Source organism: Poecilia mexicana, unplaced genomic scaffold, assembly GCF_051168715.1.
Source record: "Poecilia mexicana isolate PSO_F unplaced genomic scaffold, ASM5116871v1 scaffold_2, whole genome shotgun sequence".
Classification (NCBI taxonomy): Eukaryota; Metazoa; Chordata; class Actinopteri; order Cyprinodontiformes; family Poeciliidae; genus Poecilia; species Poecilia mexicana.
Window position 1 is genome coordinate 21,096,907 of NW_028263371.1, and position 19,658 is coordinate 21,116,564.

Here is a 19,658-nt window from a genome sequence, read left to right on the forward strand (position 1 = left end):
CTCCTTCCAGTAGACCACAAAATGCAAAGAATCTTATGTTTTTATTTTTAAAGGTTTAAGATCAACATGTCAGTCTCTATAGAGAATTCTTGCAATTCATTTTGTGCTTATTTTTTATTTTGTGGTGCTACTGTAGAAATATTTGCATTGATCTTTCTTCATTAAACTTCTTCTAAAATGTACATATGGAAGAAAAAAGATTTAAAAATTGAAAGCTTGAACACACAAACATTTTTTATTCTTTAATGAACATGAATAACTCACTCAGTTTTTTTTTTACTCTGTCGATCACAGGTTATGACTTGACATCAAGAAAGTCTGAGGCAGCGGTGAAGCAGAGGTAAATACTGCCCCCTGCAGGTGGGCATTAACATCACTTAAACCTAACGTTTTAGACAATTTGTCAAATTTGCAATAAACATAATTATATATTAGCGTAGAGATATGTTGCTCTTGCACAAATTTCTGTGCCCATGGAATTACAAAAAAAAAAAACTGGAGTGACTGACGGGTATAACATCACAGATGGAAGCAAATATTTCACAAGTCAAAGACTTTAAAATGGAGAATGAATAAAATCATTAAAATATTACATTTTCTATATTATACATGACAAAATATATACAGATTCATAACTGTTTAATACAAACTTACGAGGCAAATGAAACCCCACCTTATTATAAGGAGTAAAGTAATTATTTAATCACCAAAGAAAGTTTGGCATCTTATGTGCTTGTGACAATAAATACAGATTCAACAGGTTCATGATGAGCATGAAGATGCCTCCTCTACCTGTTCTAGTTCTGTCTCATATATGGGAACAACTTTTTACCACGTTAATCAAACCACATCCTGTTGGTCTACAGCTGACACAAAAGAGCAGAGGAGTTCAGTTTGACGCCGTACCCAAAGCCAGCATAGAGCGGTTCAGTGAATGTGGTGCTGAAGCTGTGCAGGTGGGTCACTGCGTCACCGGAGACTCTGCAGAAGGACAGGATGCCAGCAGGACAGTCCACATAGATTCCTACACGGTGAGAGGCGGCAGGCGAGGAAGGAAGAGGAATGGGTGTCCCGCTGTTGTTGTGCCAAGCGCTGTATCCTCCATCAGTGCAGGCAAGACACCAAGACTGATCGTTCCCTCCAAACTTGGAGCCATCGCTGTCACCGTTCCTTCCAATCCCTCTGTAGCTCACGGCTACATAAACCTTCCCAACCCATTCGACCTCCCAGTAGCAGCGGCCAGTCAAACCAGTTTCACACAGCACCTGGGGCCAGTAGTCAAATCTTTCTGGGTGATCTGGGTGTGGGTGTTCCTTCCGCAGGTCGGTCACCTTCCTGTTGTTCTCAGACAGTTTGAGGAACTTGTGAGCCGTGTTTGGGTCCAGAGTGAGCTCACAGAAGTCTGGAGAGAGATATTTATTTTTACATACTTATTAAAACTATTTGATTGGAGCAAAATGTGTAAAAGGTTGGAGGATTATACATCATTTTGCAAAGTACTTTAAATCAGTAACCTCCTAAGTTACAGCGAACACCTGATAAATGTGAATAAAAATCACTGCTCTTACATTTTCTGAAGTTTGGCTTCAACCACTGGACAGAACCAGGTTCAGCTCTGTAAGGCATGAAGGAAAGACGGGGAGAAGACAGTTTTCATTGTGCATACTGTGCAACAGAACCATCAATAATGCTATATTTTCATTATCTGATATAATTAATTACTCAGGTACTGCATAATTTCTTCAGGATATAGTAAAGGACAATTAAATCTTGCCCAAATGTAGTCCAAGGACAACATTCCTCTGGGACTTCTGTCCTGTTTAACATTGTGTTGGAGGCAAGATGAGCTTGAAACATCCACACCATTGAGGACCAGATTGTAGACCTCTGATGCTGCCTGTAATTAATTTAACCAGGATGATGAGTCCGAACCTGATGGTGTCCAGTCTGCAGTCGGGCCTCTTTTGACTGACAGAGAGCAGCTTCAGTCCCGACTCTCCTGGATGGTTGTAGCTCAGGTCCAGCTCTCTGAGGTGGGACGGGTTGGAGATCAGAGCCGAAGCCAGAGAGGAGCAGCCTTCCTCTGAGACCAGACAGCCTGAGAGACTGAAGATGCAGCAAATGAAACCTGTTACATTCAGGTAATCAGATCTGGAAGTGTACACCCAAATGTTCAGCTTCTGTATATTCATCTGATGAATTATTCACTGGGTCCAACAGCTGATTATCAACACACACTGAGATCCCCGTCTTTGTTTGAACTTATCAATCAGTCACTGTCTTCTGTTTATTCCAGGTTGAGTAACAGAGGGAAGTAGTTTAGGAAGGGAAAACAATCACCCAATCCTCAATGACATTCACAAGATGATTCTAGGGAATTTCAAAGCATTCCCAAGTCATGCAGTGTTTTGCAAAAAAAAATAAAAAATTGGGGAAAAAAAATTACGATTCCTAAGTACAAAAAGTTCCTTTAGGAGGAAAAGAAAGTCGTCGAGGAATCAGATTGTTACAATAGTAACATGGATTTGTAGGACTATGAGTTTAGGAACATGATCTCTTTCAATTTATATCAAACTTAATGAATGCACAGGATCTGTGATCAGTAAATATTATTTTACTAAAACCGAATCTATTACAAAGTGATTTCAAATCATGTATAGATATGTATATCAGTCTTGGTACAATGTACAAGACTGTGTAAATACATTAACTTTGGCAAACTGTGTTACTTACTGTACAAAAGATTTTAAGTGAGAACTTTGACAGTCTAATGTTTAAAGTTGAATAACAACAGAGACTGTGATCTGACCTGAGAGTTTCCAGTTTGCAACATGGACTCTCCAGTCCATGGCACAGTTGCTTTATCCCAGAATCCTCCAAGTCGTTGTTGCTCAGGTCCAGCTCTCTCAAACTAGATGACTGGGAACTGAGAACTGAGGAAAGAGCTTCACAGCTTCTTGCTGACAGGTTACAGCCACTCAACCTGAAAACCAATATGCCAAGTTTACAATAAAACATTATATCACCAATACAGCCATATTCCTGTGAAGGTGTTTAGACAAGATGGAGATAGAAAACTATTCTCAGAACTGCACTCAAACCGTCTCAATAAAGAATTGGGCTCATTTCAGACAAAGTAACAAATTAAACAAATACATGTATTGCTCTAATTATTTATACTCATATTGCAGGTTCCTTATGAAGTTGTTTATAAGAATTAATGTAATTTATGTAATCAAATCAAGTATACTCACACAGCTTTCTTAGCAGCTTTGACCACTGGCAGCAGTCTGAGAAGAGCCTCCTCTGAAGCCGAGTATTTCTTCAGGTCAAACTCATCCAGATCTTTTCCAGATGACAGTAAGATGAAGACCAGAGCTGACCACTGAGCTGGAGACAGTTTATCTGTGGAGAGACTTCCTGATTTGAGGTACTTTCTGATCTCCTCTTGTAAGGAACAATCCTTCAGCTCATTCAAACAGTAGAACAGGTTGATGCTTTTATCTACAGACACATTGTCACTGATCTTTTGCTTTATGTACTGAACTGTTTCCTGGTTTTTCAGTAAGCTTCTTGCCTTCTGTGTCAGCAGACCTTGTAGGAGTCTCTGATTGGTCTGCAGTGAAAGTCCCAGGAGGAAGCGGAGGAACAAGTCCATGTGTCCATTTGGACTCTGTAATGCTTTGTCCACAGCATTCTGATGTAAATTAGCCAGCGCTGATTCTTTATCTTCTGTCAAAGATTCTTCAAGCAGATTGATACCAGAGTTGATGAAGGTCAGATGAACATGAAGAGCAGCCAGAAACTCCTGAACACTCAGATGGACGAAGCAGAACACCTTGTCCTGGTACAGCCCTCTCTCCTCTCTAAAGATCTGTGTGAACACTCCTGAGTACACTGAGGCTGCTCTGATATCGATGCCACACTCTGTCAGGTCTGATTCATAGAAGATCAGGTTTCCTTTCTGCAGCTGATCAAAAGCCAGTTTTCCCAGAGACTCAATCATCTTCCTGCTCTCTGGACTCCAGTGTGGATCTGTTTCAGATCCTCCATCATACTTGACCTTCTTCACTTTGGACTGAACCACCAGGAAGTGGATGTACATCTCAGTCAGGGTCTTGGGCAGCTCTCCTCCCTCTCTGGTCTTCATCATTTCCTCCAGAACTGTAGCAGTGATCCAGCAGAAGACTGGAATGTGACACATGATGTGGAGACTTCGTGATGTCTTCATGTGGGAGATGATCATTCTTGTCTGCTTTTCATCTCTGAATCTCTTCCTGAAGTACTCCTCCTTCTGGGGGTCATTGAACCCTCTGACCTCTGTCACCATGCCAACACACTGAGGAGGGATCTGATTGGCTGCTGCAGGTCGTGTGGTTATCCAGAGGAGAGCAGAGGGAAGCAGTTTCCCCCTGATGAGGTTTGTCAGCAGAACATCCACTGAGCTGGACTCTGTAGCATCAGTCAGGATCTCCTTGTTGTTGAAGTCCAGAGGAAGTCGACTCTCATCCAGGCCATCAAAGATGAACAGAACCTGGAACTGTTCAAAGTTACTGATTCCTTTGGTTTCAGTAAAGAAGTGATGAATCAGTTCCACCAAGCTGAACTTTTTCTCTTTCAGCACATTCAGCTCTCTGAAAGTGAATGGAAATATGAACTGGATGTTCTGGTTGGTTTTGTCTTCTGCCCAGTCCAGAGTGAACTTCTGTGTTAAGACTGTTTTCCCAATGCCAGCCACTCCCTTTGTCATCACTGTTCTGATTGGTTGATCTCTTTCATGTTGGACTTTAAAGATGTCTTCTCTTCTGATTGTTGTTTCTGGTCTGTGTGGTTTCCTGGATGCTGTTTCAATCTGTCTGACCTCATGTTCATCATTGACCTCTCCAGTTCCTCCCTCTGTGATGTAGAGCTCTGTGTAGATCTGGTTCAGGAGGGCTGGACTTCCTGCTTTAGCGATTCCCTCAAACACATACAGGGACTTCTTCTTCAGGGAGGATTTAAGGTTTTGTTGACACATGGAAGGAGTTTCTACAAACAGACAAAAGACATGACCTGAGATATGGAACACTTCAAAACTTTTCTTCTTAAAATAGGGCAAAGTAACAAAAAGATTCCACTTTTCAATCATAGGAACATCCATCACTATCCTATCTGAGAGCCAATCAGGTTTTTGGTGAAGTTTTTTTGACTGCAGCCTCAGGAATGTTGCCTCCATCAAGAACAGCTCAGAGGATGGAGATGCTGACAGCATGGGCCTATGAGGAAAAGTCAAGGCTAGCATGTGCTAGCATGACATTCTGGCAAGGAAACTGTGGCCATTTTATGAGTTTCTGATCACGACCATCTCAGGAGATGATCAGGTCTGCAGAAGTGCCTGAGCAACATCATCATCTATGGAAACACCTGCAAAATGATTCTCCCCTTAAATCCATTCAGAAGGAGTTCAAAGTTTTGCGACATTGTGAGTCAGCAGATCCTAAAGTCTTTATGTTTGTTCCCTTCTGGTTTTTGTGCTGAACCTTTTCCTTGAACTGCTGTGATTCATGCAATGGAAGAAATTAATGCAATAAAATGATTATTTCTTTGTTAATATATATTAAGGCAGTTTGATTTTACAAAATGTGTTGCATTAACCATTTTACTTCATTGTTTTTCAGTTAATTGGTTGAAAATTGAGATTTTAATAATTATCTTACTGCTCTGCAGACGCTCGGCCAATTTCTCCTGATTCATCTTCCTCAAGAAGAAAACTATGATCTTCAACAAAGCTTCTGTGCTGCTCCTCCTCCTCTGCTCTTCATCGTCATCCTCCACCACCTCCTCATCCTCCCTCTGACTCTCTGAGCATTCTGGGTAACATGGATTCAAAACTTTCTGGATCTTCTTCAGTTCGTTCTTTGTAAAAAGGATCATGTTTCTCTCCAGCTCCTGAAAAGGAATCCCAGATGATGAGAAGTGAGACTGGATCAGAACATCAGGTCCATGTTGGACAGACTGGAGATCCTGGATCTGGTCTAAAAAGAGCAGCAGGAAGAAGTTCTGACTGAACAGAACCGATGTACCGACCGTAAATATGGAGTCCAGCTGTGTTTGGTGCTGCTGTGCAGACGGACCGCTGGGAACCTCTGAGCTCTGCTGGTCCACTCTGAGGAGGAACCAGGAATCATTTATAAAAAACACACAACGTTGCAGATGTCGTTCAAATTTAATGATAAATGTTAGATACTTCCATGCATTTGTTTATCCATTAAGAAAAAGGTATTTTAGATGGTTGCTGTTAAAGTTGTTTTAAATCAGAATATGCTTTAATTTTTCTCTTTCTGTTTTCAGCTCCTCAGCCAAATGTTTGATGCTTTTGTTTTGAAAATCTGCTCCTGTTGGTTAAAGTCTAACTGAGGAACTGACCTCAGGTCTGGGTGGGATTTCCATCCTCCTGTCTGGTTGCTCTTCAGGGACAAACAACTGGGTTCAGGTTCTGGATCAGAACTTGGTCTTTGGTGGATCAGGGGAGACAAAAGAACATTTTAGGTCCATTTGTTTTGGTTCCAACCCTCATTGGAACCAGAATCCCGGTGATCCTGGTTCCAAACACTTTGGTTACATTTGTCTTTCATCAATTTGATCTAAATTCCAGGTTTTGAACTCACTTATGTCAAATATGGACAAGTTAAAAATCCTGAAAAGGAGCCTTTGATTCTACTGAAAACAGATCAGTTCATCGTTTTCATTTGTTTTACCTGGGGAGAAAGAACTGGTACTGATCCAGTTCCGATGTGCAGAACCTTCCTTTAAACTGAAGAGGTTCTGACTTTGATTGGTTGCTCCGAAATGACAAACAGCTGGGTTGAGGCTGAAGGACAGAATCCGAACCAGAATCAGGTTCTGGTTCCCAGAGACCGATTCTGGAGAAGACATGGGAATAAATAAATATAAATATAAATAGATGTATAAATCAATCAATAAATATATAAATGCATTTATAAATCAATGGATACATTTTAAAAATTAAGAAAAATATTAATCAAGCAAGCAATAAAGAAATTATCTATAATTAATAAATGAATGAATAAATATGAATACATTTATAAAATAAAATCAAAGAAAAATTATAAATGAATAAAGTTAATAAATGCATTAAGAAATTATTTTTTTAATCAGTAAATAAATCAATAATCAAATAAATACATAAAGATATAAAGACAAACAGAAATAAAAATAAATATATCTTACAACTTTCATTTCTAACATACCTTCAAATTGATTTAACACTTTAAGCTGCCTTAAAAAACTCAATATTTATATCAGTACATCAATATATTACTGTTTATTACATTTAATGAGACACAACTGTTTTCAGGTTATTACATGTCAAAACGTCTCAAGTTTTGCTGAAACTGAGTCACTCCGGATGTCTAGTAAATAAATGACCAGGTGCGAGTCTGATAGCCTTGAACTGCTTTATTGTAGCAGGACAAAAGATCAGCATCACATTGACTCACGTGTTCTTCAGAGAAAGTCTGGTTCTTAACAAGCCGGGTGGACTCATAGCAGCTCTTCATGGACTCGGCATTCTGGGAAGAAACTTCAAATAGAAAACAATCAGTAGAGCGACGTGGTGAATCCAGTTGGTAGCTTTTCAGCGTTTCTCTGCATCTTGATCTGAAGCTTAAACAGACATGAAGCAGGACAGATGTTAACGCGCTGAACATGGATCATCTCTTTATTGCTTTAGTTATAATTTTTCACGTTTACAACAGTAAAATAATTCTGCTGATTCATCTTTATCTCCCACCTGCTGCAGCTGTTCAGAGAGCTGCCTCTGCAATGTTTGTGATAAACATAAACAAGTTGCATCAATTTGACTTAAATGTGCAGAATAGAAAAGATAGCAGCTGAATAAATTGTTCCAGTGTGAAAGTCGACCTCAGATGTGATGAAAGCAGAAGTTTATGATCAGGTTAAAGGTGAGAGGAGGGTTAGATCCACATCAGATCCTTTAGAACATCTTGGAATGAAGCTCAACTAATGGTTTAGATTTTAGTTCATAAATCTCTACTTGTTCGAAGGTAAAATATGTCCACCTCGAACTTCGCTTACCATCAACATAAGAGCCTCAGCGTGGGAGCAGCAATCCAAGATGAACTTTTTTATTATTTTAATGTTTTCATTTATATCTGGTCAGCAGCAGAGGAATCACAGGGTTCTGGTTCTCCCCCTCGGTCAGCTGCTCTCACTTCACTTTTTAATTAAAAGTTTATTTAGCTCCTTTCAGTCAGGTGTCTCTGCTTCACATTCTCTGACAGTTTACCAATCCTGGGTTTCCCCTCCTGCTGCTAATCCGACATAAACATCCAGTCGTTTCTAAAATTAGATTTCAGTCTAACATGAAATCAAAACGCTCATCGTTCACCCTCAGATCTCCAATCTACCATCTGATCTTATGACCAACAGGCTAAAAACGGGTTTTAAACATTTTAATAACTTGGCTTTATTTCACGTTCTGACCTTTAATTGACGCTAAACAGAAAATCCCGAATAAAGTGAACTAAATGTAGCAATAGATCTGAAGCTGGATTTGTTTTCATTATTTTAATAAAACTTAAACAGTTTGTACAGTAAAACTAAAATATGACAGAATGAAGAAAACAAACTTACAGCGTTGAAGGCGTCTGGAGAATGAACGACTTCCTGTTTATTAGCTCCGCCCACCGAGTTTAGCCGCACCTTAAATCCACCTTCAGGAGCAGAAATCAGTCTTTACGCTCTGCTGACAGTTTTCCCGATGACTTTTTTTTCCTTTTTCTCCATTTAATTTTCTGTTTAGTTTTGTGGATTTATTTGTTTCCTAGAATTATTTGAAGAACTTTTTCTGATTTAGAGCGTTTTTCATGTTCACTAATGGAAACAATGAGCCTAGAAAACATGGAGAATAATAGAAAATGAACTCAAATGTTTTTTTTGTTTTTTTGTTGTTGTTTTTTAATCAGAGGTGATGTTTGATTGAAGGGAAGAATTAAACCTCAAATGGATATAAACACTCAGAAACGGATTAATTCACTGGTGAAACTAATTTAAAAAGGTTAAAATTATAAAATTCATTCAACCAACCGGTTTAAATCAAATAAAATCAGATTTACAAGAAATTAAGAGAATCGAGAGATTACGTTTGTTCAGTGATTTTCAGGAGCAGCTGTTTGTCTCCCTCTGGTGGTGGAATGATAAAACTGAAATGAGCGATTTTAGCCTCAATCGCAGCTGTGTGTCAATGCTTCATGATAATGTGGATAAAATTGAACCTGCTGCTGCTTCCAGGTAAAACATTTCACCTGCTTTCTGATGGGTTTTGTATTTCTATCCTGGAATTAACCGCTTGCCTCTTTAGCAGAGCTTAAAATGTGTAAAGTAAATTCAATTTAAATATTAAATCTGGAAAGTTAAGGAGTGCAGTATTGAAAGCCTGTGTCCTCGGTGTCTGATGCCTGTTTTTAGTAATATATTCTGAGACGTGTTGGTGAGTTTTGGGTCACCAACACCTACCTGATGGTTGGACTCATATTTTCTCAGAAGACCGAAGATAGTCAGGATGTTTCTGGTAAAAGTGAGAGGGGTCTTTGTGTTCTTTTGGGTCAGCAGCGGTTCTGGTTTCGGAGCTTTCTGATGGGGACCAGAAAACCATAAGACTGTAATTATAGACTTCACCAGCAGAGGGCAGTGCTTGCGCTTTAAAAGGGATACACTGTTTAATTTTATGATATAAAGTTGTTAAAGTAATCACTGAAAATGATGGAGAATTGTGGAAATGTTCTGGATCATTCTCCTGTTGAACTGTCCCTCTGGTTCTGTTTGGACCCAGCAGAACCGAGCGGGGAGACTTTCACCTCCGTATCTGCAGGTAAATATTTGATCTGTGAGCTGAGCCGAGTCACACGGAGGTCCGATCAATAAGAACACATCTGGTACTTTGATCTCTCCTGATTCTGTTCTCTCAAAGCTCCTAAAGTAGAGCACAAAGGTGAACCTGACCTCTGACCTCCGACCTGCTCCATCAGAGTGTCAGACACAGGTTGTTCTGAGAGGGAAAAGGCCAGCAGGTGTTCTCCATGTCCCCCAGCTGGTCACAGGAGGTTCTGTTTGGTCCGGATTACGTTCTGGATGACGGTAAACAGGACAGGAACTTGCATTAAACATCCCACTCATCAGCCAGACTCACACTTTGACCCTTCAGTCGATAAGCTTCCCCCTCTCTGCTTCCACCAGCAGAGTTCAGACAGACGCTGAGAGCGCGACTGGACGCTGCTGGGTCGGGTTCTGAGGTTCTGGATCATGGTGGAACCCACGTCTAAACAGGCCGCTGTTCTGCTGCTGTTTGTGCTGCACAGCTGTCTGGCCAACAATGGTACCGAGTATTGACTCTGTTATTCGGGTTCTGGTGGGACTGTCTCCAGAGATGACATCTGAATATTAATCTTTATATTGTGTCTTTTGATTATTTTATGTTTTTCCAGTTTTTCTCAACAGCCATCTGGCTTCACAGGTTCTGACCCGAAACCGCCGAGCCAATCAGCTGTGGGAGGAGATGAAACCAGGTAACTCAGCAGGTCACAGCCGGCTGGACACACACTCTCCTCATGTGAATTTGAGCGATGTGTGTGTGTCTGTGTGTGTTGTTTCTCCTCAGGTAACCTGGAGAGGGAGTGTGTGAAGGAAATCTGTGACCATGAAGAAGCCAGAGAAGTGTTTGAGCAGAACGATAAAACGGTGCGGCTTCACTAACTGTCATGACTAACCGCTCTGAGATCAGATCAATCTACAATAAACTCTTTGTTTCTGCAGGAAAAGTTCTGGGCCACATATCTGGGTACGTAAAGATCCAGCAGGGTTTTCCTCCAGCTGTAGGAAAGAAAACGGAAATAATCTACAGACAATGATGTTGTGATCAGACCGTTAGCTTAGCCTCTTTTGCTTTTGGTTTAATTAGACCTAAATTAACTTGAAGTTTATTGGTTCTGGTGACATTTACTCCCAGAAGAACCAAGTTGTTACTGGACTTGGTGCTGATTTAATCCAGTTGGGTTTGTAGTTTAAATGAAGTTTATTCAGCTGATGCAGCTGCACTGCAAACAGAACCAAAGTCCAGAGCAGTTCAGCACACAAACATACAGCTGCTGTTTGTCTCCAACAGACTGTAAAGGAACTGAGATGCAAAGAACAGAAGAAAACATCAACATCATCAGGGACTGTGTGCAAGGTAACAAACCGGCTACCAGAAGGTAAAGCAGGTAGCCAGTCGTCACATGGTTGGTAACGGTTCTGCTGTGTCCAGGTGAGTGCATCATAGGTACTGGACAAAGCTATGAAGGAGACGTCAACATCACAGAATCGGGCAAAAAATGCCAATACTGGACAGGCCGGTTCCCTCATCCCATCTACAGGTATGTTTACCTCACCAGAACCTGAGGAACACAGCGGTTCCTGAGGCTGATGAAGGTTTCACCCAACGATATCTGCTGCAAACTACTAACATGACCACGGCTGAGTTATCTACAAAACAACTTCACTAAGTAAAAACATCATAGAACAACAACCAACCATCCCAATGACCATCTGACCAACCAACCACATCTTTAACAATCCAAGCAATTTGATCAACCACAAGTTCATGTGTGGCACAGAACAACCAATCAATGAATCAATCAACTAACTGGCTAAGATATTAGTTCACGGCTTCCCAACTAACTGGACTACTAATTTTATAAATAATCAAACCAGCTAATCTGTAAACCATCAAACCAATCAGTTAGCCAGCTTAATGAAAGCTTGGAGTGTCTCATTAATCACCAAATCTGAGACATGATATCAACCAGCAACATCACAGAAATAGCAACCCATGTTCATGAAAGCCAAAAAAACACATAAATCTGCTACAACCCAACCAGTCAACCATTGACCAACTCTTAAGCTAACCAGAACCAGTCAAATGACCAACAACAACCAATAAGTGTGAAATTTTAGAACTAATGGACCTGAAATTCTGTGGTGACCGTTTGCCTGCAGGGAGTTTAACGCTTCAGAACCAAACAGCATCTTGAAGGAGAACTTCTGCAGGAACCCTGACAACCGTCCAGGAGGACCTTGGTGTTTCACCACAGACCCAACGGTCCAGAAAGAGACCTGCAGAGTACCTAAATGTGGTAAGAGTCCACCTGGATTTATTGAAACTCTCCCTTCATGGTCTGCTGCCTCCAGACAGCTGTTTGGATAGTTTGAGTGAACACCTGTTTCTTGTCAAGGTGAGGTGTATGTCCCGACCACTGTGGCACCAGAACCAGTCAGGGCTACAGTGTGTCTACCAAGCTATGGCATTGACTACACCGGTGACCTCAGTGTCACAGCGAAAGGGCACACCTGTCTTGCGTGGTCATCACCAGAGGCTGTAGCCCTGAGCCGGGATAAGGATTTCATCCCTGAGGTGGTTCTGGAGAGAAACAAGTGCAGAAACCCAGACAACGACCCTGAGGGCCCCTGGTGCTACGTGGAGATTTCTGGAAACGTCACAATCGACTACTGTGACCTGGATTTGTGTGGTACAGTACCAACCCATGATCTGTGGTTACACCAGCATACGGGTCGGCTGGCCCCTCACCTGTCGCTGCTGTTCACCTGTGTGTCTCAGAGGATCCTCTGCTTGGTGGAGATCAGATAACAGACGACAGAGGAACGGAGCGAACAGTCCTGGGCCCCGAGAAAAAACTCTTCTTCAACCCTGATACCTTTGGTCAAGGAGAAAGTGGTGAGTCATCTGATCACAGCTCTATTATGGCCTGTGCTTGTAACAAGCAACATATTACAATGTTGCTAGTTAAAGATTAAATTACATAAAGAATGTAACTAGTCAAAGCAGTTAGCTATAATTTAAATAACTAAGTTGATATTTAGACATAAAATTGAACATAAAAAGATCCAGCAGCTGCTAGAAAACAGTGTTTTTTGGCTAGATCTATTGGCTACTGGTGTCTGATTCACTGTACCAGCTGACTGAGATACTGGCAGACTGGTGTGTTAACTGGTTTTGGACGCGTCTGTCCTTGTGTTTCAGTCTGTGGGCAGCGTCCTCTCTTTGAACAGAAGGGCAAACAGGATAAAAACGAGAACGAGCTCCTGGAGTCCTACAGAGAGCAACGGATCGTTGGGGGTGACGATGCCGAGGTTGCTTCAGCTCCATGGTAACCGCACCTACAGCTACGAGACATCATGGCTGCTCACCACAATAAAAGACAGAGCAAGAGATAACCAGAAGGATTTTGCTGTTTGCAGGCAGGTGATGCTGTACAAACGCAGCCCACAGGAGCTGCTATGTGGAGCCAGTCTGATCAGTGACCAGTGGATCCTGACTGCAGCACACTGCATCCTCTACCCGCCCTGGAACAAGAACTACACCGACAAGGACATCCTGGTCCGACTGGGGAAACATGACAGAGCCAAGTGAGAGGTTCCCAAACACTCATTAGAAAAACACAACTTGACTTTAAAAATATGAAACAAATCAAACCTCAGCCCTGTTAAAAGTCCTGGAAACCAAGCGGTTCAGTTGAACGGTGCCGTTCCTGCCAAGACCAGAGGTCCAAGCCAGAAGCAGTGGAGGTGTATGTATAGTTTTGACATGACATCCATGATGACCGGAGGCACATCCGTCTTCGTCTCTCCAGGTTTGAGCGAGGAATCGAGAAGATCGTGGCGATCGATGAAATCATCGTCCATCCCAAATACAACTGGAGGGAGAATCTGAACCGGGACATCGCTCTGCTGCACCTGAAGCGACCCATCACTTTCTCAGACCGGATCCATCCCATCTGCCTGCCCAGCAAAGAGGTCGCCAGAACGTAAGATGAACACACCTGTCTGTCCAAACCTTTACATGTCAACGTTTTTGTCTTTATTGTCCAACTGGAACCAGAACCCATGTTTCCCTCACAGGCTGATGAGCGAAGGCTTCAAGGGGCGAGTGACCGGCTGGGGGAACCTGCAGGAAACCTGGAACCCTGCAGCCAGAAACCTGCCTGCAGTTCTCCAACAAATCCACCTTCCGATAGTGGAACAGGACACCTGCCGCAAGTCCACCTCAGTGAGGATCACAAACAACATGTTCTGTGCAGGTAACAAACCCAGTCGGTTCCTGTTGATCAATCAGGTCTCCACAATGACTCCATTTAGACTTGGACAACACTCTAGTTAGGAGTTCTGGTTTGGAAAGTTTAAAAATTTCTACTGAGGCACACAGAGCCCATCATATCTCTGATTCTCTGATTGATGGGCAGCAACAGTTGCTCAGGTCATTCCTGATGTCTTCCTGCCCCGAGGTTCTCCTCCTGTTGCCCCCATTTAAATATGAGGCTTTGTTTATACAGGTTATAAACCAGAAGAGAGCAATCGAGGCGACGCCTGTGAGGGTGACAGCGGAGGACCGTTTGTGATGAAGGTAAGGAATGAGCCTGCAATGCTTCACCCAGCAGGGGGTGGCATCTTTAATAAAAGAAGTTAATGGGTAAAAGTCTTTGTGATTGACTCGGATATGAGTTTCCAGCCTAATCCAGAATCTGTCCTGTGTTCAGTACCCGGCAGAGAACCGCTGGTACCAGATCGGCATCGTGTCCTGGGGCGAGGGCTGCGACCGGGACGGGAAGTACGGCTTCTACACCCACCTGTTCAGGATGGGCCGCTGGATGAAGAAGGTGATCGAGAAGTCAGGAGGAGACGACGACTAAACCCAGAACATCAGTCACTTCCTGTCAAACAAGCCAATAAAAGTTTGACCACATCGCCTGATTAACTCCTCCGCTTCAGTCATTTAGCGTGGAAATGAATCATTGATGCACAAAGTTTAATCCAAACGGACGTCCAGCGGTTTTATTAAGAGGTTCTGCACAAACAGAGACATCTGAGGTTCTGCAAAGAGATCCAATAAATCTGTTTATCATCTCAGCTGAAGAGAAGTTAATCTAATAAAAAACATATAAACATATTTACATGATGGCTAAAATATATCATTTAACTGCTCTGCATCCGGTCTGGAAATAATTCTCTTTTATAAACATTCAGCTGTTCACACTATGAACTGGGATTTAAGTAGAAAAATCAGAGATCATAACAGCTGTTCTTCAGGAGGTCAGGCCTCCTCGACAGGCTCCGCCTCCTCCTCCTCGACAGGCTCCGCCTCCTCCTCCTCGACAGGCTCCGCCTCCCTGTCAGCGGTCCTGTGGGTCAGCAGGTGTCGGTTCAGGTGAGTCTGTCGGGTGTAGCTCTTGGAGCAGAAGGTGCAGGGATGAGGACGAACGTTACTGTGGGACAGCAGGTGCTTCTTCAGGTCGAACCGTCTCCGAAAACACTTCCCACATTCAGGACATGAGAAGGGCTTCTCTCCTGGAGGAGAACCAGACGGACAGAACTGGGTTTACTGGACATGTTGTAGTCGGACAGAAGGAGGCAGTGTGGCTGACCGTCAATAAGTTACAGACAAATCTTAATCTATTTTAGAAACTGTTCACATGTTTGTACTTTACACTGACATGCCTGGTGAGGCTAACTGACAAGCTAATATAGACAGTGATGCTAACTGAGAAGCTAGCAGAGCTGCTAACAGAGACACTGGTCAGAGAGGCTAACAGGGATTCATTGCTTATAAAAGTCTAAAAACTCAAATGCAGCAGTGAGATTAGCTAGTGAATAAATAAATCCTTTAGCTCTTTATATGTTCTGATCTGAATGTTTACACAGAACCTGCTTTTATTCTTGCTCCTAACTGTTGGCTAACATTCAGCTCCAGGACGCTGCTGATGGAAGGTCATGTGACCAGCTCACCTGTGTGTATGCGGCGGTGCTCAGTCAGGTGGCAGGAGATGGAGAAGGCTTTCCCACACTCCTGGCAGACATAGGGTCTCTCCCCTGTGTGGGTCCTCATGTGTTTCTGCAGGTCTCCACCAGAGGGCCACGCCTTGCCACACACCGTGCAGACGTACGGCTTCTCACCCGTGTGCTGCCTCACGTGCACGCTGAGGCCGGCGTGCGCGGTGAAGTCCTTGGGGCAGTAGGGGCAGCGGAAGGGCCGCTCCCCGCTGTGCGTCCTCAGGTGGCCCTCCAGGCCGTCGCAGGTCTTGAAGCACTTGCCGCACTGCGGGCACAGGAAGCGGTTGTCGCCGCTGTGGGTGGCGCGGTGCGACTGCAGCCCCGTCACCGAGCTGTACGACTTGTCGCACTGATCGCACTGGTAGGAGCGGGAGGAGTGGCTGCGCTGGTGGATCCGAAGCTGAGTGACTCCTGCAGACGGAGGCGGGTCTAGTTTAACTCTGTCTTCCTGTTTCTGACAGTCAATCAGATCGGGTCTTACCTGAGAAGCTCTGGTCACAGAACAGGCACCTGTAGATGCACTCGGCTCCCTCGGCTGAGTGCGTCTGCAGGTGGCGCAGCAGCCGCGCCTGCGAGCTGAAGGTCTGCGCGCAGACGGAGCAGCTGAGGTCGGGCAGCTGGTGGGTCTGCTTGTGATTAGTCAGACTGGACTGGAGCTGGAAGGCGCTGTCGCACTGGTTGCACCGGTAGACGGGCCGGGTCAGGTGAGTGCGGCAGTGGGCCACCAGCTCGGTTCTGGTGGTGAAGGTGGAGCTGCACTGGAAGCAGGCGTGGGCCCGGACGGGGTGGGGCTCCCCCTCACTCCGACCCTGCTGAGCTCCAGATCCGTGTTTTCCTGACGACCCGCAGGTTCTGTTGGAGCGCAGGTGGCGGATCACCTGGGGAGCAGCTCAACGGTTAAACAGGCAGAATTATGTGTTTTAAAGGAACATTGTGCATTAAAATGACACTATAAAGTAACCAAAATATAAAATATGACTTAAAAATATTTTACTTCCTGATTTGAGCCTCTGGTCTTTCTGAAGCTATGCCTTCCGGACGCAAACCCAACATGGCTCCTATATTAACCTTTTAAAGTTTCTACCAGTGTTGCAATAAGTAACTCCCATCATGAGCTCACAGGTGTTTGCTAATTGCTACTGGCTAGTCTGAAGGAGCTGAGTGGGGGAGGAGCTACGTTTGAAGGCGGGGCTAGGCATTTTGCACAGCTGAATGGTTGCCATGGAGACTACAGGACTTCGCAAATATACATGAAAGACACAAAGCAACTCCGGGTATGTTGCTGATGAGCGAATAAAGCTAAAAGAGTCGATGTTCCAGCCTGAGAGCCTGCAGGTAAACACTCACCTGGGAGCGGTAGATGAAGCACTTCCCACACGCAGGACACCTGTGAGCCACACGCTGGGAATTATGGGAAATGGCTGTGAGCTGGGAGCCCTCTGATTGGCTAGATGAGTCTTTCATTCTGACAGGATCGGACAGCGTTTGGTCGCTGTCCCACCTGACCCCGCCCTCCACCACAGGTGTGACTCCCTCTGAGCTCTGATTGGATGCCTCCTGCTCCTCCTCCGACACGCTCTGAGCAATCACATCCTCCGTCATGAGCTCCACCTCCACCTTCACATCCAGCTGCGTTGGGCCTCCGTCTGATTGGCCGGCTGGGTCAGGGTTGGCGGGGCTATTGAGGAGGGGGTGGGACCAGGCTGACAGGAGCGTTTCCTCCGTTTCACCACAAACTAGAGAAGAAAATAAAAGGATCAGAACGGATCCAGATTCAGAACCTCCCTCTGATTCTGATGTCGCACCTGCGGTTGTTGCGCGACCCAGTCGGCAGCTCTGATTGGTCAGGAGCTCCGTCAGGTGTTTCCTGTCCGTCTCCTGCAGAGAGTCCTCCAGAACACAGGGGGCATCGTGGAGCCAACAGGCCGCCTGCAGGAAGACAGGACAGCGGGTCAAATGGACGAAGGTGTGAGGAAGAGGAGGAGCGGAGAGGTTCTGAGCACCTGTCTGAAGTCCGGCACCGGGAATAGCTGCTCGATCCGAGTCAGGAGGTCCGACAGCAGCGACTGGAGGGCGGAGTCAAAGCGCTGGTCAAACACTTCCTGGAAGAGGAGCAGAGGAGGCGATGAAGAGGGAAGGAGTCCCAGGAGAGCTGCAGCGAAACCACCCACCTGCAGGAGGCGCTGTGGGTCAGCAGGAGTCTGAGACAGAGAGAGGAGAGCAGAGCAGCACTCAGTCAGCTCTTCATCCTGCTGGAGGAGGAAGAGGAAGAGTCAGTCTGCTCCGTTCCAGCTGCTGAGATTTTACCTACTTAAAGTTTTTCATCTTTTTGACGAGGAATAAAAACATCTTATCATTTTAAAAAAGAAAAATCTGAAAAGTATGGCATGATTTCTATTCAGACCCTCTGACTGAACTCTTTGTACAACATATCAGCGTCAGCTCAGGACTTTGACTAGGCCAGTCTAACCTATAATATCTCTGGTTGAATGTTCTGACATGTTCACTCTCGGCTCTTCTACTTTTGTATTGATCGACCACAAAAACATCCCAACAAAACTAATTCTAGAAAATCAGTGTGAATAATTTTACTGTGAGTTAGACTTCCTCTTTTTCTTGGTACTTTGATGAAGTTCCTGCTCAGCGAGTTGATTTAACTTCCTCTTGATAAACCTGAGTTTGCAACATTATTTCTGCGGTCTTACCGATGCTTTGGAGATGGAGTGGATCCTCTCCAGGTGAGTCTGATCATCAGAAGGGTGAGAAAGGGTCACCTGAAAGATGTTAGAGTAGGGGATGTGTTCTTCAGCACACTTTTTAACAACATTTTGTTTCCAAACAGCCGTCCCAACGCCCACCTTGGCCCTCAGAGCCAGCAGAAGAACACCTCTCTGCCTTTCTGTCAGCAGCTGCGGGACGGCTTCGGTCACCAGGGTAACAAACTCCTCCAGCATCCCATAATGCTTCACACTCTGCTGCTGGATCACCTGCCACACGGCCGCCGTCAACAGGCGGAGAGGGGGGAGGAGGAGGCGCAGAGAGGAGGCTGTGGAGGAGACGTGTCATGTTAGACACAAGGAGGCTCCTTCTGTGGAAATGACCTTTTCTTCTGATCAATAAGTTGGATATAAACTTGCTGTTGTGTGGAAACAATTAATGGACTTCACAATAATGTCACTCAAATAATTATAATTATCCAGACTTGAGGATAATTGTAACTCCAGACTTTTACTGGATTGAGGCCAAGGAACTGACCCGGATCAGATCCTGGTGGAGCTGGTTTAATAAAACTGACTAATGGTTAACCAGAGTGAGACAACAGCCAGTTACAGCAGTGTAACTATCCGTGTAAGTTGCAATAGTTGACTTATCGACACGCCGATTTAAAGAGAAGCGCCAGCTGATTGGGAACCAACAGCTTTTCCGTGTTGATGGCAGATTTAAAGCGTTTCAAACCGACAACAGAGCAGAATTAGATGTTTTTTCTTTGGGCTTCAAGCTAACATTAGCACTGCTCTGCGGCACAGCTTTATAATAAAAGTGTTTAAAGTTGGTCTGTCCTGTTAAAGCAGATTAAAGTGAGTCAGTGAACTCTCACCCTTCATCCTGGAGCTCACCGACTCTTATCCTCCTCTTATAACCGCCCTGTGCAGCTCGTCTAACGGCTAACTTTTTGTTTACAATCAATCCGCCACCAGCCGCTGGCTCCGCCCACTTCCTGTCGTATCGTAACGCAGGGAATACGTTCCGGTTGCGCA

The 19,658-nt window shown here is 44.2% G+C and overlaps 3 protein-coding genes across 7 annotated transcripts; 1 reads left to right on the forward strand and 2 right to left on the reverse strand.

The window, feature by feature from the left end:
- Positions 1-208: 208 nt before the first annotated feature.
- LOC106906044 (NLR family CARD domain-containing protein 3-like) lies at positions 209-9,307 on the reverse strand. Of its 3 annotated transcripts, none has more exons than XM_088003748.1 (11): positions 8,656-9,307; positions 7,500-7,582; positions 6,738-6,902; positions 6,406-6,492; positions 6,067-6,145; positions 5,697-5,928; positions 3,255-5,028; positions 2,810-2,983; positions 1,933-2,106; positions 1,569-1,615; positions 209-1,402 (listed from the first exon to the last, which is right to left on the reverse strand). In XM_088003748.1, exons 2-11 carry the CDS (start codon positions 7,544-7,546, stop codon positions 861-863), a joined length of 3,321 nt encoding a protein of 1,106 aa, XP_087859874.1. In that variant the 5' UTR covers positions 7,547-7,582; positions 8,656-9,307; the 3' UTR covers positions 209-860. The 3 variants fall into 3 exon arrangements, with proteins under 3 accessions (XP_087859874.1, XP_087859873.1, XP_014826613.2); XM_088003747.1 differs by having other exon boundaries at positions 7,500-7,665; XM_014971127.2 differs by lacking the exon at positions 8,656-9,307 and having other exon boundaries at positions 7,500-8,426.
- Positions 9,308-10,135: 828 nt separating this feature from the next.
- f2 (coagulation factor II (thrombin)) lies at positions 10,136-14,823 on the forward strand. Its single transcript, XM_014971147.2, has 16 exons — positions 10,136-10,158; positions 10,261-10,396; positions 10,506-10,586; positions 10,679-10,758; positions 10,834-10,858; positions 11,183-11,248; positions 11,324-11,432; positions 12,055-12,191; positions 12,291-12,584; positions 12,674-12,790; positions 13,097-13,223; positions 13,315-13,482; positions 13,707-13,880; positions 13,975-14,153; positions 14,406-14,476; positions 14,610-14,823. The coding sequence occupies exons 2-16, from the start codon at positions 10,324-10,326 to the stop codon at positions 14,760-14,762; spliced, it is 1,854 nt and encodes a 617-aa protein (XP_014826633.2). The 5' UTR covers positions 10,136-10,158; positions 10,261-10,323; the 3' UTR covers positions 14,763-14,823.
- Positions 14,824-14,877: 54 nt separating this feature from the next.
- Positions 14,878-19,621, reverse strand: LOC106906061 (uncharacterized). 3 transcript variants are annotated; one of them, XM_088003814.1, is made up of 10 exons: positions 19,499-19,621; positions 18,759-18,946; positions 18,606-18,674; positions 18,072-18,101; positions 17,904-18,002; positions 17,706-17,829; positions 17,248-17,636; positions 16,382-16,778; positions 15,856-16,311; positions 14,878-15,417 (listed from the first exon to the last, which is right to left on the reverse strand). In XM_088003814.1, the coding sequence occupies exons 1-10, from the start codon at positions 19,503-19,505 to the stop codon at positions 15,164-15,166; spliced, it is 2,013 nt and encodes a 670-aa protein (XP_087859940.1). In that variant the 5' UTR covers positions 19,506-19,621; the 3' UTR covers positions 14,878-15,163. The 3 variants fall into 3 exon arrangements, with proteins under 3 accessions (XP_087859940.1, XP_014826631.2, XP_014826629.2); XM_014971145.2 differs by having other exon boundaries at positions 18,072-18,149; XM_014971143.2 differs by having other exon boundaries at positions 18,072-18,152.
- Positions 19,622-19,658: the final 37 nt, after the last annotated feature.

Bases quoted from the DNA above. Each gene is read 5' to 3' on its own strand.
- LOC106906044 (XM_088003748.1), bottom strand. From the start codon at position 7,546: ATGAGTCCACCCGGCTTGTTAAGAACCAGACTTTCTCTGAAGAACAC. The intron at 2,107-2,809 runs GTCAGATCACAG...CTGCATCTTCAG, and splicing joins TGCAAACTGGAAACTCTCAG to TCTCTCAGGCTGTCTGGTCT. The intron at 1,403-1,568 runs GTAAGAGCAGTG...ATCTCTCTCCAG, and splicing joins GAAGCCAAACTTCAGAAAAT to ACTTCTGTGAGCTCACTCTG.
- f2 (XM_014971147.2), top strand. From the start codon at position 10,324: ATGGTGGAACCCACGTCTAAACAGGCCGCTGTTCTGCTGCTGTTTGTG. The intron at 12,192-12,290 runs GTAAGAGTCCAC...TTTCTTGTCAAG, and splicing joins CTGCAGAGTACCTAAATGTG to GTGAGGTGTATGTCCCGACC. The intron at 14,477-14,609 runs GTAAGGAATGAG...TCCTGTGTTCAG, and splicing joins GAGGACCGTTTGTGATGAAG to TACCCGGCAGAGAACCGCTG.
- LOC106906061 (XM_014971143.2), bottom strand. The intron at 18,153-18,605 runs GTAAGACCGCAG...TTCCTCCTCCAG, and splicing joins ACTCCATCTCCAAAGCATCG to CAGGATGAAGAGCTGACTGA. The intron at 18,003-18,071 runs GTGGGTGGTTTC...CTCCTCTTCCAG, and splicing joins ACCCACAGCGCCTCCTGCAG to GAAGTGTTTGACCAGCGCTT.